General features: G+C 58.3%; 1 protein-coding gene across 1 annotated transcript in view; it reads left to right on the top strand.

Annotated features, from left to right (window-relative positions):
- Nucleotides 1-1,416: 1,416 nt before the first annotated feature.
- Ano1 (anoctamin 1) overlaps nt 1,417-14,144 on the top strand; it is a 163,837-nt gene continuing 151,109 nt past the window's right edge. The window contains exon 1 of the mRNA XM_074050812.1: nt 1,417-1,552. Within this exon, the coding sequence (XP_073906913.1) occupies nt 1,519-1,552 (34 nt within the window). The 5' untranslated portion in view covers nt 1,417-1,518. The remainder of the gene's footprint in view (nt 1,553-14,144) is intronic.

A 14,144-nucleotide genomic window follows, 5' to 3' on the forward strand; every position in this document is an offset into this window, starting at 1 on the left:
ACCCACGCCTATCCCAAACCCCAGGGGAGATCCTCACCGGTCCCTCTGTCCCTGACCCCGTGTGCTGTCAGGAACAGTCTCGCCCTGTCGCTGATCCTCCCGGAACATGCCAGGCTCTCGGGAAGGGAGAGTGAGTGAGCGATGAGTGAATGAGTGAGTGAGTGGGTGAGTGAGTGAGTGAATGAGTGAATGAGCGATGAGTGAATAAGTGAGCGAGTGAATGAATTACATCATTGCATCTCTCACTCATGCCAGCCTCAGTCTACCTCCCCTGCGCCTCTGAGGCTGTGTAGGGTGGTTTCCGGTTTCAGTGGCTGAGTGGCCAAGCAGAACCAGTTCTTCCAGCCTGCAGTGATGTCTGCAGAGGCCAACAGCACACGGGTCCTCGTCCTGCCCTTCGTCCCTGCCGGCCTGTCCACCCGAGAGCTCCCTCCACACAAGGGGGCCTCCCCGAGCCCCCAGTCCCCTCCCACCAGGACAGCTCTGTGGCATAGGCAGTACACTGTCACCAGGGGAAGCATCGGTAACAGCAGTGACCGTGGGGCCACATGGGGCCTGTCTGTCCCTATGCAACGTGACTGCTCCAGGAGGGACCCCTCGAAGGGGCGCGTCACCAGGATTCAGACCCACCAGGGTCACACCCCTGTTCAGCCCTGTGACCTTGGCTGTGACCCTCCCTGGGTGTCAGCCAGCCAGAGCTGACACCAGCGTCCTCCCAGCCGGGACCTTGGCTTCTGAGACCGGGCCCAGTGAGATGAAAGGCAGCTGGAACCCTGTGCTCAGCCCAATCCCTGTGTCACCACGCTTAACCTCATGGTGGCCCCCAAAGCAGGTGGTGCCAGACCCTCCGTGTCCATGGAGGGGATGGAGACCCCAAGAGGAAAGGAATTTGCTCCTCTTTCCTTCCTCACTCCCCACCATCCTGTGGTGACGTCCTGTCTGGGTCCAGCCGCCATTGCCCACGACTCAGATGGGCACAGCCCTGCGTTTGCAGTGTTGGCGAGAGGGAGACGGATGTGGAGTGCCTGGCACAGTGTGGAGAACAGAGTTGGCACTCAGGGAAGGGGCAGGGGACCCGGGTGGACCGCCACTGGCCAGGGGTGAGGAAGGTTATGGAAGGGGCCACTGGGCTCCAACCACCCTCACTCTTCAGAGCAGAAGCCACAGGAGCCAGGGGTCACAGGAGCCCCTGGGAGCTGACCCTGGCCACCTGCAGCTTGGTCACGGTCACCCATGACCAAGGCAAGACATCAGCAGGCTGGGGTGGCCACCTCGGGGTCTGGCTGGGACAGAGGGAAGTGTCGCTGTGGTAATGATTAACCCACGTGGGACACCTGGCTTTGAACCCTCTTGTCCAGCTGACTCATTTGGCAAACGCGTCTCTGCCTGGGTGTGGTCTCTGTCACCTCTCCTGACGGTCCCCAGGACAGGGTCTCCCACAGCCAACTGGCAGAACCCTGGCACCCGGGCCTGCCACCGGGGAGCAGGCACCACCCAAGCGTGTGGAAGGCGAGCCTGATGGAGGAGGCACTGCTGGACACCCTGCTGACCAGTAAGAATGGGGTGGGGTCTCCAGGGAGTGGGGGACAAGGGAGCATTGCTTGCTGCCAGCCTGGTCCAGGCAGGATGCTTGGCCGGCCCCTCAGACCCCTGCCCAGGGCAAGGGAGAGCCAGGGGCGACTGGAGGGTGTCCTGGCCAGTGTGGGAGAGGACACGCAGGGACAGGCCCGGGGCACATGACCTCTGAGGATGGAACCACAAGCATGGGGCCGCTCAGACCTGCTGGTGACCAGACTGTGTGGCTTTGTCCTGGGGGCCATTTAGTGTTCTGTAGGATGGGTAGCAGGTTGTGGGTCTCTGTCCATCAGAGGGTCTATCACTGGTGACAGCCCAGACATGGCACGGGGTCCCCAAGGACACCACTCGTCGGTGAGCACAGCCACATGGGCCCCAGCCCTGCTCCGGGCCTTGGGACCGTGATGCAGTCAGCCTGGGGCCTCGGAAGTTGGTGCTGATGCTGGTGGTGACTCAAGACTTTGGGGACCGATGTCCTGCGGTCATCTCAGACCTGTCCTTTACCAGCCGGGCCACCTAGAGTAGGCTGCCTGGCCTCCCGGGCCACTGGGGTAAGAAGACCCAGGCCCCTTCTACAGCAGGGGACATGCCAGGGACACTGGCGGGCAAGGTGGAGGACACATCTGAGGCAGGGCCTCCGGGCCGAGGGCGTGGATCAGTGACTCACTGTACTTGGGTTTGTCCTCAGGGTGTCAGAGAGCCAAGATGGCGGGGGGAGGACTGTGCATCGGGCAAGCAGACGTTTACAGCGTGGCCCCCAGGCCACTCCACTTGGGCATCCCGGGGTCTGAGATCACTAAGCCAACACTGTGTCCTGCTTGGTGGCCTCAGAAAAGCCAGGTGGGGGTGACAGAGACACGGAGGCATGGCTCTGCTCCACCATCCAGAGCCTGTCCCCCGAGTGGGCAGGTAGGGGACACTCGGTTCCAGGACCTCTAAGAGCAGAGCCACCTGAGGGGCCAGCAGGACGCAGGTGTGGCCCCCTGGGCTTCTTCCTGGGATGGAATCAGAGCAAGGCAGACCATTTAGGCCTCAAGGACAAGAACCCGTGGGCTTCCCAGGGACCAGGGATGGAGGGGCTCCAGTGGCTGCCTCCACCTCGCCCACAACACTTCTCGGGCAGGACATTTTCCCAGCAGTTGTGTGAGTGAGGACTAACACTCCTTTGCTGACTGCACGGCCCGTGGACTTTGGACCTGGTCTTGACACCTGCCGATAGCCAGAGGTGTGACTTAGATCTATCTGCTGGGGGCGGTGTCCGCCTATCTTCATTCCTTTGTCACTAAGCCCTCTGTTCAGGGCCTTTGATTGCAGCTCGGGCACCTCCAAAGGAAGCAGTCAGTCACACTCTAGTACAAACAGTCAGCCTCAGCCTTGCGTGGTGACTGCTGGAGAAGGGAAACGGACAGTGAGGGCGCAGGGGCCATGGAGGGTCTCTGACGAAGGGTGGGGTACATGCTGCCAGAGGTTAGCCACGCCCAGGGGTTCTCGTTCATGGCGGCCTCTACCCTGGGCAGGGCACAGGGCCTGGTGGACAGGGTGCTGGGAGCCTCCGGGCTCTTGACTCCTCTTTCGCGGAGTGGACTTGAGGCCCTTGCAGGGGCGCAGGTGGCTGCTGGGCACGTGTCTGCCATGGCTGGGGACAGACGTCTCTCTGGCTGCTGTCTCTGCTCTCTTTGGACCAAACTCTCAGCGTCCAGCTCGGCCAGGGAATTGCAGTCCTCTTTGTACCAAGAGGGGAGGTTGTGAGATGCCACCGTGGCTCTCAGGTCAGGACGTGGAGGGCAGCATGGGCCTCGTGAGCCCCAGTGGCAGGTGTGGCTGGGATGGGCGTGGGGACCCGGGGAGGGTGGGGTTCTCACAGCTGGAGGTCAGTCCCCACCCATGGCCAGGAGGGAACCGGGAGAGGACAGGAGGGTATCCAGAAGGAAGCAGGGACAGCACCTGGCAGAGCCTTGGGGGGTCAGTGGCTGGGAGCCTGGTGCAGGTCTGACAGCCGCCGCCACAGCGCTGAGTCCTCCGGGGTGTCCAGCCCCATGGTCAGGCCTATGGCAGTGTCCCCTTGGGAAATGTCTGCGCAGCCCGGCCAGCCCCTGCTTGCCTTGGCAACTGTTCCTCGTGGACTTGAGTGACAGCTTGTGAGAATGGCGCTCCATGGGCTCCGCGGGGATCGCCCCTTCTCCAGGGTGGCCAGGGTGACGGAGCACCCAGTGACCCAGTGACTCAGCAGCGAGCGCAGATCCCGCTTAGAAAGGCAGAAGTTGTTCCCTGGTGCAGAAAGAAGCCCAGAGGCCACCTTGCAGGGTCCCCAGGCCGGCGGGCGGCAGGGGCTTTGTGACGTCAATGGACACCCACAAACCCAGGGCTTTGCTCTCAGGCTGCACCTCATGCCTAGCCCAAGGAGGCTGCTTGAGCTCAAGCCATTGAACCTGCATCCCAGCCAGCAGGAAATGAAAGGGCAAATAGGGCCCCTCCTCCTTCCTGGTAGTTACCCCCATACTTTGTTCTGCATTGTTCTTGTGCCAATGGGGCTCAAACCCAGAGCTTTCTGTGTTCAAGGCACATGCATCCCACTTGTCCCATGGCTGCAAGACAGGTGGACACACAGTCTTTGTTGTTTTGAGAACTGTCCTTCCACTGCACAGGCTCGGGACAGAGCCCCAGGCTCCATGATGGTCCCCACCCCAAGTAGCCAGAGGCCTGGGGCTCTCTCTGAGCCTCAGTCCCTCATTTATGACATGGAAGCCTGGCTCGTGGTGTCCGAGCCCTTCCTGTCCCCTGTGTGACTCGGTCCCATGTAGCCTGCCTCGTGGAGTCCTCTAGGTCCCCTGCTGCACTCGGGGGAGGTGGCTTTGTGCACTACATATCCCACGGGCCAGAACAGTGCTGGCATATGGTCTGCATGTTTGTTGAGTGACTGAAGGATGATGGGTACTTAAACAGAGTGAATTTGTGTGAAGGGGCCACTCACTTCACACAAGCATCTCCTCTCTTCTATTTTTTTTAAAGCTTTTCCTTTTGGTCTTCGCTTGTTCCTTCTCCTCCTCCCTCGCCTCCTTCTCTTTGTTCTTTTTAGGGCCCCCAGCTGCCCTTTCCTCCGTGGAACCACAGTTGAGGGTGCAGGAGGTCCAGGACCCCAGCTGACCATGGCCGGGTCTCGGAGGCTGTGGCTGGCACTCAGTGAGCTCCATTGCCCTGCAGAGGTGGCCGGCCCCAGGTGACAGGGACTCCAATTTCTCCCTCTTACCTCCCCCCAGCACTGAGCCCCACTGCGCCGCCTGCTCAGGAAAGGGACCCGGGAAAAGAAGAGTGGCAATTCAGAGTGCCACCGGCTGCACTGTGTGACCGCAGCCTGTGTCTGGAAAGGCAGGGTCATCTCGGCCCACGGGGCCACTTGGACACACTGCCAGCCTCACCGTCCGGGGGGCGAGGTCCTCTTCAGGTGCCGCCGTGTCCCAGGAAGGTCCCACCCCTTGTGTGTGTTTTTCTCCTTGGAAACTGTAAAGGGCCGCCATGAATGTCAGTGTGTCATCTTCCTGCTGCTCCTGAACAGCTCATGACCAGGCATGTTTGGTGGCTGGGTTGATGAGACGTTTCCAGGTAAACACGCGGTACCAACACGTCTGAGGCTGGTGGCCTGAATGTCCCCAGGCTCCCGGCCCAGCAGTCCTGAGAGGGTTGAGCCAGCTGCCCCGAGGCCTTTGCAGGGCTGGCTGTCCTCTGAGTGTGTCCCCAGATCTTGCAGGACCACCCGCCCCTCCTCCCCTCGGCCCTACAGGAAGCTCCTGACCTGCGCTAAGTCCTCCAGCTCTGTCCACGGCATCTCACTCCACCCTCTCTTTCGACTTCATGTTTCTCCTTCTGACCCGCGGTGCTGTGTGCTGATCTTCCTTCTCCCCCAGAAAGTACAACTTCCCTAACGGCAGAGATCTTTTCCCTGTGCTGGGGATGGAACCTGGGCCTTGGGCCTGCCAGGCAGTTGTTCTGCCTCTGAGCCAAACCCCAGCACCCGGGCACCAAGGGCCACACTGGGGTGACCGACCCCAGTGCTCAGAGGACACGCATCGCCCGAGGTCAGCCACCCTTTTAAACCTTTCCTAGACTGTGACAAAGCCCAGCAGGACTTCCTGTCACAGTGTGGACCTGGCTTTATCACAGGCGTTTAGATTCTACCCGGCATCCACTTCTTTGGTGGCACTGGGCTTTGAACTTGGGGCCCTGTTCTTGCTGGGCAGGTGCTCTCCCACTTGAGCCACTCCGCCAGCCCATCCATCAGGTTCTGAAAGGGTTGTAAGGGAACCACCAAGATCATTACATTTTTAATTCCTCAAAAAACTGTAACAATTTGGAAGGTCAACCGGAAATGAGGCTGAGGAAACCAGGCTTTGAAAGGAGGGTCGTGTCTGAGCCCTAACTGTAGGAAGCACATTTCCAGATGAAGAAACTGAGGCACAGAAGGAAAAGCCATGGCCCAAGATAGAGGGGCAGGTCAGAGGAGAGAAATGAGTCACTCTACAATTCATAGCAACCAGGCCACAAGACCCCCGCCACCCAGCAAGATGATGCCAGACCCAGCGCAGGCTGCACCCCGCGTGGCTGCAGGGTGGAACTGAGTCTGCGTCTCTGTTAGGGAAGACACAGATGAAAGGGGCAGATGACCATGTGGGAGGCCAAAAGGAAGGCCCCTGGAGAGCCAAGTGTCCCACCCCGAAGCCACTGGGCAGCATCTGAGACCCCAACCTGCACTGGCTGCTGGACAGAGCCACTCTGAGAGGCACGTCCGTGCTGGTTGTCAGGGAGACCTCCGTGGGTTCCCATCCTCATCCGTAGAGAGGCCCTGTAATCACCAACAAGACACCAGGGAAGGGGGTTTAGGTGCTGGACACCCCTCCTCTAAATGACAGATGTCCACCCACCCTCCCCAAGGAACCCCCAAAGTCAGCCTCCCACAGGACCCGCTGAGGACCACAGGCTCCTGGGAAGCGGGGCACAGCTGGCCCTTCCTGCAGAAATGAGGACCCCGCCTGCGGTCACCAAGGGAGCCTCAGGGCCTGGGCCTCGGTGGGTCCCACTTTTCAGAGGTAGGAGGCAGCCACCCAGCTTGCCCAAAGTGGCATTGTACCTAAGACTGAAGTGGAGAGGGGGCCAGGACGCAGTGCTGCTGGGACCCGGGGTGTCCCCTGTGTATCAAGCCAGCCAGGCACAGGTGACTGCTGAGTGGAGTTCTGTGTGGTCAGTAACGGCCTGAAGACATCACTCAGTCCCCAGACAGCTCCAGCCTCCACCGCTAGAGACCATGAAGTAGCGGACTTGCTGCAAATAGTGGGCTGTCATTCCAAACCCCGAAATATAGTCATGGGGGACCCATCCTGCTGGCTGTGCCCAGCCCTGACCTGAGAACTGGCTGAACAAGAAGCCACTGTGCTGGAGCAGCTGTGAGTGAACAGAGTGGGGACACATGAGGACCAGGGAACCCTTTCGAGTGGGATGTGTCACAGCTCAGCTCACCCTTGCAAGCGTGGCCCTGAGGTCCAAGCACAGGACACGGTCTGGCTGATTCTCTGAAGGCAAGATTTTATTTTCTTTTTTGGTGGGACTGGGGTTTGAACTCAGGGCTTCCCACTTGCACAGCAGGTGCTCTACCACTTGAGCCACGCTTAGTCCATTTTGCTCCGGTGATTTTGGAGATGAGGGTCTCACTAACTATTTGCCCAGGCTGGCCTCTAGCCTCAGTCCTTCCAATCTCAGCCTCCCAAGTACCTAGATGAAAGGCGAGGGCCACCTGCGACCACGAATGCAAGATTTTAAGTCAAGTGTGTCATTGAGTCAGCAATAACAGCCCTTGCCAGGGTGACCTGGGGACACCGACTTATCCTGATTGTCAGGGACAAAGGGAATCTGCCCTTCACCTGGACAGTCCCCAGAGATGGCGGCAGCACTGTGGCTGTGCACTGTGGGACCCAGCTTGGGGCTCTGTGGGCGGAGTGTCACCGATGCTCAGAGCCCTGGAGACACCCGAGGGGAGTCGCCTGCTCCTTCTTGGGTTCCCGGCCTGTGTCTGGAAGGCCTTATCTCTGGAAAGGAGTCTTGTGAGTGGCAGGCTCTCACAGAGCTGTCACTGGCCTGTGGGGCTGAAAAGGGTCAGGGAGACCCCCGAGGGATGCCGGGAAGGCTGTAACTGCCCTCCCGGCTGGGCCACGTGTCCCTAAGGGCAGCTTGACCTGGTATTTTTTTCTCTGGAAATCATCACGGCCAGACAAGGGTAAGGTGATGTTGGGGACAAACTCAGCTCCCTTGTACCAAGAACGGAGTGACCTTGAGTTCTTCCCGTCATTCGTGGAAGCAGCTGGCACCCTGAGCCACTCCAGGGCTCATTTCACGAGGCCAGACCTCTGACCAGATGGCGATGGTAAGGGTTTTCCTTGGCCAAGCACCGGACGCAGGCCCTGCTTCTGAGCAGCGAGTTCCTGGCCTGCTCTTTTCTTTGCTTTTTTTTTTTTTTCCCTTGGTGGTACTGGGGTTTGAACTCAGGGCCTTACATTTGCTAGAGGCACTCTATCACTTGAGCCACTCCACCATCTGTGTTGGGTTTTCCAAGATCGGGTCTCATGAACTATTTGCCCAGGCTGGCTTCGAACCGTGATCCTTCTGATCTCTGCCTCCTGAGTAGCTGGGATTATAGGTGTGAGCCACTGTGCCCGGCTTCAATTGTCTTATTTTTAAGCTAAACTGTGAAGCATTCTTCCCTTGAGGCATTTCTCATCCTGATGGAAGGCTGGGGCTGCAGGGTCCATGGAATATTCCTTTGGCCTTGTGGATAAAAGCCCACCCCAAGGTCCTGTTCCGTTAGACGGGGGCTTTCTGTCTACAGCCACCATCCTCCAGTTACTTGGAAATCCATCTTGAGTTGGTAACCACCTGTTTTATTGCTACAAGCCTTGGCATCGGTCTTATTTACTCTGAAAAAAAAGAAACCAGGCTGTGTTTTCTTTGATGAGCATAAATAAATATTTGCCCCGTTAATTAGAGTTGGTTTCATTCTAAGAGCTCAAGGGTAGATGTTAGTCATACTGGAACATTCCGGGCTGGCTGTCCCCCCACGCCACCCCAGGCCTTTCGCCCACCTCATCCCTGCGAATAAACAAACAAACCAAAGGTTGAGGAGAGGCCAGAGCCCAGGGTGCAGGCTGAGGGGCAGCAGGAGTTACAGGAACTGAATATGGCTGCTTCTCTCTCATCCCCATAACCATCTCACCAGTCCTGGTGCAGTGGCCGGTGCGTGTCCACCCAGGCCTTCTGCACATGGGTAGTGAGCTGTGGTTTTCCTTGCCCAATGGTGACACTGAGGGGTCTGCAAAAATAACGTCTGAAAGGCCTGAGGAAGGCAGGAGCTTCCGACACCTGGTGCAGCACGGCCCTGGGGACCTTGAGGATGGGACGCCAGGCTCAGCGAGCGAGCGAAGCCCAACACAGGACACAATGCGTGGGTCCCTCCAGGAGGTCCCTAGGGGACCAGATACAGAGACAGAGGGCAGGATGGGGGTACAGCTGGGGAGGTGAGCCAGGCCTCTGGGGAGATAAGACAGTTCTGCAGTGGACGGCAGTGATAGCTGGAAGACATTCTGACCTGTGCACCAGAGAGTGGTTGCAACAGTACGTCTTATGTGCATTTTACCACAATTTCAAATAAAATTTGAAATAATGAGTTGGGTTAAAGGAAAGTAGACAGCAATCACGTCCAGAAGGCTGGCTGATTCTGTGCCAACCAGGGATGGCACAGCTACTTCAAGCACTGTGGGGGAGAAGGGACTCTGTAGCCAGGCTGCCTAGGGTCAGGTCCCAGGGTCTCACTGCTGCGCAACCTTGGGCCAGTGGCTTCACCTCTCTGGGCCTCGCTTTCCTCATCTGTAAAGTAGGAATGAGTGGAACTGCTGCGTGGATTCAGCCAGAGAAGTTGATAAGTGTGGGGTGGTGACTGGGTACTGGGTACTGGACTTTGAACTCAGAGCCTGCACCTTGAGCCACTCTACCAGACCTTTTTGTGATGGGTATTTTTTGAGATAGGGTCTCGCAGAACTATTTGCCCAGGCTGGCTTCAAACTTCACTTCTCCTGGTCTCTGCATCCTGAATAGCTAGGATAACAGGTGTGAACCACTGGTGCCTGGCTTTCAATAAAGATTTTTAATTAAAAATAAACCACCCTCAGCCCTACTCAGTGCAGCCGCCCAAGCCTGCTGGCCGCTGGCACCCCTGTCCAGGCACTCACTTTCCCACCTCCGGGCCTGCAGCCACCCCGGCCTGAACCCTCTAAGCCTCGCACAGCCTGGGGAAGCCCCCCCCCGCCCCCCGACACACACACACACTGATCCTCCCAGGTCAGGGGCCCCAGCCACTCTGACCGATCCTCCCAGTCAGGGGTCCCAGCAGGCTCCAGTCTGCCCCGGGCTCCAGAGTGGTGGGGAGCTGGGACAACACAAGCAACACAGCCACTAGCCTTGCCAAGTGCGAGCACAGGGTTGGGCGTTAGACTCTTTCTCTAATGCCATGGAACACTGAGGTCCATTTCACAGGTGCACAAACTGAGGTTCAGAGAAGGAAATTGCCCAGGCTAGGACTGAAGCCCTTTCCAGTCCACCCACTGAGGCCCTGGGCCTCTCTCCTGCAGCCTGGGCCCTGCCCTGGTGCTGCGGCTTCCGCTCACTCATCTCTGCACCTGCGACCCCAGACACCCTAAGGACCCTACCCAGCCAGCACTCACAGAGCCACACTGAACCGAACAGACTTCCCGAGACCATGAAAAATCAGTGGAGCTGCCTGTGACTATGTGTTCTGAGGATGAATGACAGCAGAGACCAGGGGCCTGTAACAGCTCGGGTGTCCCCTGGTGTATGCGAAGATCCAGGAAAGGCCTCTGGGAAAAGCAGGCAATGCACTGAGAGGTCGGGCCAGCCCAGCCCAATGTGCACCCAGAGGAGCAGGGGAGGCCCTGGAGCTACTGACTGCAGGTGGCCTTGAGGATGGACTTGAGGCTGCAGCTCCCCGCATCTGATAAAGCCCAGGCTCCCAGGAAGGCTGAGCCTGTCCCCGCCTGGTCCGGGGCCCCACCCTGCAAAGCCTATTTTAAACCTGGCCAAGCCAAGGGCTGAGCACCGGCCCCAGACTCCCTGAAAGCTGCCTCCTCACCGCTTCTCCGAAAAGGGAAAGCATTTTCCATAATTACACGCATTGTGCAGCATGATTACTGTATTCCGTAATGATGGCTGTGCGTTGTAATGGCGGGCATGCCACCTCCTCACGCAGTCCACTGGCCGAGCTCCGCTGTTGACATAAATATCTTCCTGACGTGTGCAGGGTGCTGTGACCCTCGGTGACGGTGACAGAGGGTCTGCAGAGCAGGGATCCTCGGGAAATGGCGGGGAGGGGGCTCCAGGTGCTGCTCTTCTGGGCCACTCTCCCTCTTCAGGCCACACGGGCAGCCTGGTCTTTGCTCAGCCTGGCGTCCTTCCCGTGTGACCACGTTCACCAAAATAGCACTCAAGAGCAATCTTTTAAAAATGAGTTGGTTCGGTTATTCACTACAGTATCTTTTAATGTCTGGGTCTGGGACGAGCAGTTGTGCATATGTTGGACGTAGCTGAAGGGTTTTTGTTTGAATGCAGCTTAGCTGGAGCCAAGAAAATGAAAAGAAAAAAAAAAACAGCTTCAATCTGAATGAATCAACACCTACCAAGGACTGCTTAACGTATTTCTGCTAATAATAATGCATTAAATAGTGTGACTTGAAAGCTGGCTCAACACACGATAGCCGTCCTGCCCCGCAAAAGGTAAACAGTGATGGATAAAAATGACGGATAGCCCGAGTGTACTTCCATTTTTCACCCCGGAGTCTTTTTGGTTTATAGTTCGTCATTTCAAGGGGAAGAATTCTAAAATTTTCTCTGTTTACACAACCCAGCTATTGCTATGTATCACGTTTGCTATCAAACCCTTCCAAGAAAAATGGCTTTTTTATCTTGACTCCCACATCACAATGGTCGGATAGAAAAGCCCTGTGAAGTGAGCTTAGCCCTGGAAAGAGACCAGGACAGCCCCTGGCTCCATGCAGCCTCCTCTGCCTGGGACAGGCAACAGGCACACAGCACATGCCTTGGGGCCTCTTAACGAGCTCACCAGAAGAGCAAGAAGTCCCAGGTCCACTGTTTCTCAGTGCTAAGAATGGATGGCCGGTCACTGTTCCTTTTCACTCTCCTCACCAAGTTCAGAACTTGGGTGGCACAGGAGGGAGGACCTGGCAGGGGACATTTCTTTCTAGTCTTGTTGCTAGAGTTTTCCATACAGTGCAGAGCACATGGGCACCGATCCCAGCAGGTCTGGTGGGGGCCAAAGAGGACTGCCCCCACCATACCGGGTTCCCTCCATCTGGATGCAGTGTGTCCCACACAGGGTAGTTGGATCTGTCTTTGCCAGGGTCCTGCGAAAACACTCAGACAGGTATCGCCTTGCCAGGTGATCCGAGGTCCCCTGGCACCGGCCCACTCCTCCCCCATGAGGGTTCAGAAACTGCAATATGGCCTTTCAAAGGGTCAGGCTGGCCACGCCTGTCCACCAGCGCCCTTCCTGTACCCAGCAAGCAGCTTAATGTTTTGTTTAAGGTGTTTCTGCCTCAGATTTATGATATTTATTTGGAGATGTCAGGAGCGTGAGGTTTGTAGATACACAAGGAGGCGCCTCGGCTGGCTCCCCAGCCTGCACTCCCAGGGTGCCCACATCCCTGCTGTCTCCTGGACAGCGTCCTCTTGGCTCTGTGCCCTGAGCCTGGCTGTAGCAATGGGCCAGGGGGGAACAGGAGGAAAGTGCAGGATGCGGGTCAGACAGGTCAGATGACATAGCCAAGCTCTCAGTTACCTGGAATCTTCAGATAGCAGCATTGTCCTCCTACTGGTTCAGCCAGATTTCCAAGTTTCACACAGCCTGGGATGGGGCGTGCTAAGGATCCCTGGATTCCATTTCAGGCCCCCTCTGACCCCGGACAGCCAGCTCTCTCCGTCCCATCCCTGGGCTTTGGCCTCCTCATCAGGGAAATTAGAAGAGTGGCTCTTTAGGGTCCTGCAGCCTGGGGCTGGGGGCCAGGGCGCGCTGCCTGCAGGTGCGGGAACGAGGGCATCCACACAGCCCACCTCTGCCAAGGCTGAGGCTGCTTCTCCCGGTCAGCACCCCTCCCCTGGGGACCCGCCTGGGCCCACGCCCTGCACCACCGCTGGGGCCCCCCTGCCCGCCCGGCTGATAAGGCCGCGGGGACCCTGGGGAGACTCGCCAGGCGCAGGGGGAGGCCTCCGGCGTCCCGTGTCCCGCGTTGCGCTCGTCTCGCTGGGCAGACGCCTGGTGGCCGCGCGGGGCGGGGCGGGCGAGGGCGGCGTCCGCAGGTCACCGCGGGTGGGGGCGGGGAGGCCGGCCCGGGACCCCCGGACCAAAAAGCCGAGGGGTGGAGCAGCGCGGCAGAGCGCGAGGGCGGCCAAGTTTGGCTCCGGCGCGCGGCGGCTTCGCGTCCCGCCTCTGGGGAGGAGAGGGGGGACTTCGCCCTCCGAGGTGGGCTCGGACCCGGCCTCGGACTTCCAGGGGGGGCGACTTCGTCGTCCCTTCTCTTGGACCTCGTGAGTCCGGGGCGCACCGGAGCCGGACAGCGACCCAGCACCATGCTGGAGGGCGACATTGGCCTGGAGGGTTTGTCACCCATGGAAGCCCCTGCAGCCCGTGAGTATCCAGGGTCGGTTGGGGGACGAGGGACCCCAGGAGCAGCTGCAGCGATGTCAGTGGCTGCACCGGGGACAGTGGCTTCGCTAGGACTCCGGGGCGCACGAGGACCCGGGGACGGGGACCCCCATCTCCCGCGCTGCTCCCTAGTGAAGGAGAGAGGACAGGGACTTTGTGGGGTCTCAGGTCGCTGGGGGACACGGACAGGGAGGCCGGGCTGGGGCTGGGGGCGGTCGCCCCGAATCCCGCGGGACCGTCCCCAGCCGGGCAGCGTCCATGGCTCCGGCGGATGCGAGGTTTTCGGATGTTTTTACAGGCGCTATTAATACACATAATATCTCCGTGCTATTCTGGAGATTTATTTGCGATATAAAGTAACTACTATGACTCCAAGTCATAATGGAACTTGCAGAGCCCGAGACAAATGAGGTTTGGAGAAGATGGAGGAGGGGGGGAGTCCCTGACTTCCTCGCTGGTCCCTGCACATAAATCACAGCCCTGGATATTTTTATACCAATAATTTAAAAATAAATGACCCAAGCCATGTTTCCTGGATGAATTTCCCTCCCAGTGCAGAGGTCATTAAACAAAAGGCAAAGTGGGATAGTGACAGGGGCTCTGCGTGCAGTGGGCTTTATTTAATTACACCAGAGTTTGCCCTGGTGAAGAGCCGGGCAAGGAATCCGTGCCCTGCAATCAGAATGCCACCAAACCCAGCGCTGCTAACTATAGCACGGGAAGCCCTCCCTGTGCTCTTCCCTCTCTCCCTTTCTCCCTCCCTGTTGTTGGACTCCTGTGGAGAAACTTCTTCTGATGT

Source organism: Castor canadensis, chromosome 1 (assembly GCF_047511655.1).
Source record: "Castor canadensis chromosome 1, mCasCan1.hap1v2, whole genome shotgun sequence".
Classification (NCBI taxonomy): Eukaryota; Metazoa; Chordata; class Mammalia; order Rodentia; family Castoridae; genus Castor; species Castor canadensis.